We start from the raw sequence: 1,912 nt of genomic DNA on the forward strand, positions 1-1,912 counted from the left end.
CGAACATCATCGTTTTTTGATGCTGTAGCGCACGGATTGTTTACACTGCGACCGAGTAGGGAGTACCAATATGGCGGCCGGTGGCTTCACTACCAACAGGCAGATCAGTGGTTAAAAGCTGCGGTGGGCGTGATATATCTTTTTTTAAAGAGAAATCTGAGCCCTTTAGCGCGTGTGGTGGGGGGCGGGGCCTAATGTCCGGCATGTCATCGTTCAGGCTCAGGTATTTTTTTTTTTTTTGTACGTTCAAAATGGAAAATCCAAAGAAAACATTTGGATGGAATGTCTCCAATAACCGCTTGATGGCAGCACTGAGATGCCTTTCTTTATTCAGTGGAAGAAGAAGAAGAAGAAGAAGAAGATCCCCCTTCTCTGCTGTGATTGGACAGACGGAGCGTTACGTAGAAGCCAGCTGCAGAACCAGGAAGAATGACAAATGCTTATCGGTGAGCTTTGCGGTAAGTCCGGATATTTAATGAGAAATAAAAACCAAACAAAAACAAAGTAAACTTTATTTACAGCAGAAATGTTTAAAGTCATCAGATATCGGTTCATGTTTATCAAAGTCCTAAAGTTGATTGTTTACTTCTCTTTACCGCCCAAATCTTGTTCTGCTTTAAAAAAAGAAAAGCTGAAGTTGAGGAAAATCTAAGTTCAGATTTTATTTTTTATACTTTATAAATGTTTAATTTTTGTTAACGTGCTCTGAACTGGAAAAACATCTGCTTCTAACTAAGACCAGTTGTTTTTATTAGATTATAAATGACAATAACTGTTTCTCTCTGCAGACCAACATGGCGTCTTACTTTGATGAACATGACTGTGAGCCCACCAACCCTGAGGAGCAATATCGGCAGAACGCGCTGCTGGAACTGGCCAGGTGAGCTGCATCCTGTCATAGCCCTCCCTCCATGCCTCCTGCAGGTTCTGGCTGAGGGACGGTTGTCTGTCTGCAGGTCTCTGATGCAGGGTCTGGACCTGATCGACTCCGGGGGGTTCGACCCGTCGGACTGGGATCAGCGGCTTCCTCCTCCAGCAGCCAAAGCCGCCGTTCAGACCCTCACGGTGGTGGTGGTTTCTGCAGAGCAAGCAGGTGACGGCCTCTGGTTCCAGTCAGGATTTCTGTTCTGCTGGGAAAACGTCTGAGGGACTTCATCTGGCTCTCTGTCCCCACAGACAAAGGCCTGAAATGTCCCGTGTGTTTGCTGGAGTTCGAGGAACAGGAGACGGTTCGGGAAATGCCCTGCAAGCACCTCTTCCACTCCGGCTGCATCCTGCCGTGGCTGGGAAAGGTACGACTCGCACGTCTGCGGAGCACATTTTACGTTTCTACGCCTTTACAGTCAAACCTTCTCTTCCATCTGATCTCAGACCAACTCCTGTCCGCTCTGCCGACTGGAACTTCCCACCGACAACCCGGAGTATGAGGAGTTTAAAAAAGACAAGGTGAGCCGCCGCTGCATCACAATCAGTAATCTAGTGGTACAAAAGAAAGAAGGGGGATGGTGGAAGCATCCATAGCCTAATTAATATTTTCTATTAACCCAGCGGTCGGCAACCCAAACTGTCAAAGAGCCATATTGGACCAAAAAAACTCAAAATAAATCTGCCTCAGAAAGAGCCGCAGAAATGTAATAGTCTTATATTTGCCTCGTATGGCAGCGCAGCCTCTAAGTGTTTTATCCCACAGTAGAAAAGGACCATGTGGGCTTAAATATATGATAAACATTCCTGATTAAATGTTAATCCTGGATCAAATGTCACATCATGAGGTGATGGAGGAGCAGTGAACGCTCTCACCGCTTCACCGCCCTCCAGGTTTAGGTTTAGTTGCATCGATGAAATGATAGAAACAGGATAAAGGAATGTTTCTACGGTGGACGTGTTTCTGTTGGGAGGAGCTGATGGAGGA

The 1,912-nt window shown here is 46.2% G+C and overlaps 1 protein-coding gene across 2 annotated transcripts in view; it reads left to right on the forward strand.

Annotated features, from left to right (window-relative positions):
• The first annotated feature begins 337 nt into the window (after nucleotides 1–337).
• rnf181 (ring finger protein 181) overlaps nucleotides 338–1,912 on the forward strand; it is a 3,270-nt gene continuing 1,695 nt past the window's right edge. The window contains exons 1-5 of one of the 2 annotated variants that reach the window (XM_015374563.1): nucleotides 338–458; nucleotides 789–880; nucleotides 957–1,093; nucleotides 1,177–1,292; nucleotides 1,372–1,446. In XM_015374563.1, coding sequence (XP_015230049.1) covers nucleotides 795–880; nucleotides 957–1,093; nucleotides 1,177–1,292; nucleotides 1,372–1,446 — 414 coding nt within the window. In that variant the 5' untranslated portion in view covers nucleotides 338–458; nucleotides 789–794. The remainder of the gene's footprint in view (nucleotides 459–788; nucleotides 881–956; nucleotides 1,094–1,176; nucleotides 1,293–1,371; nucleotides 1,447–1,912) is intronic. The other variant, XM_015374564.1, reaches the window with a different exon arrangement.

This window comes from Cyprinodon variegatus, unplaced genomic scaffold, assembly GCF_000732505.1.
Source record: "Cyprinodon variegatus isolate N-32 unplaced genomic scaffold, C_variegatus-1.0 Scaffold105, whole genome shotgun sequence".
Classification (NCBI taxonomy): Eukaryota; Metazoa; Chordata; class Actinopteri; order Cyprinodontiformes; family Cyprinodontidae; genus Cyprinodon; species Cyprinodon variegatus.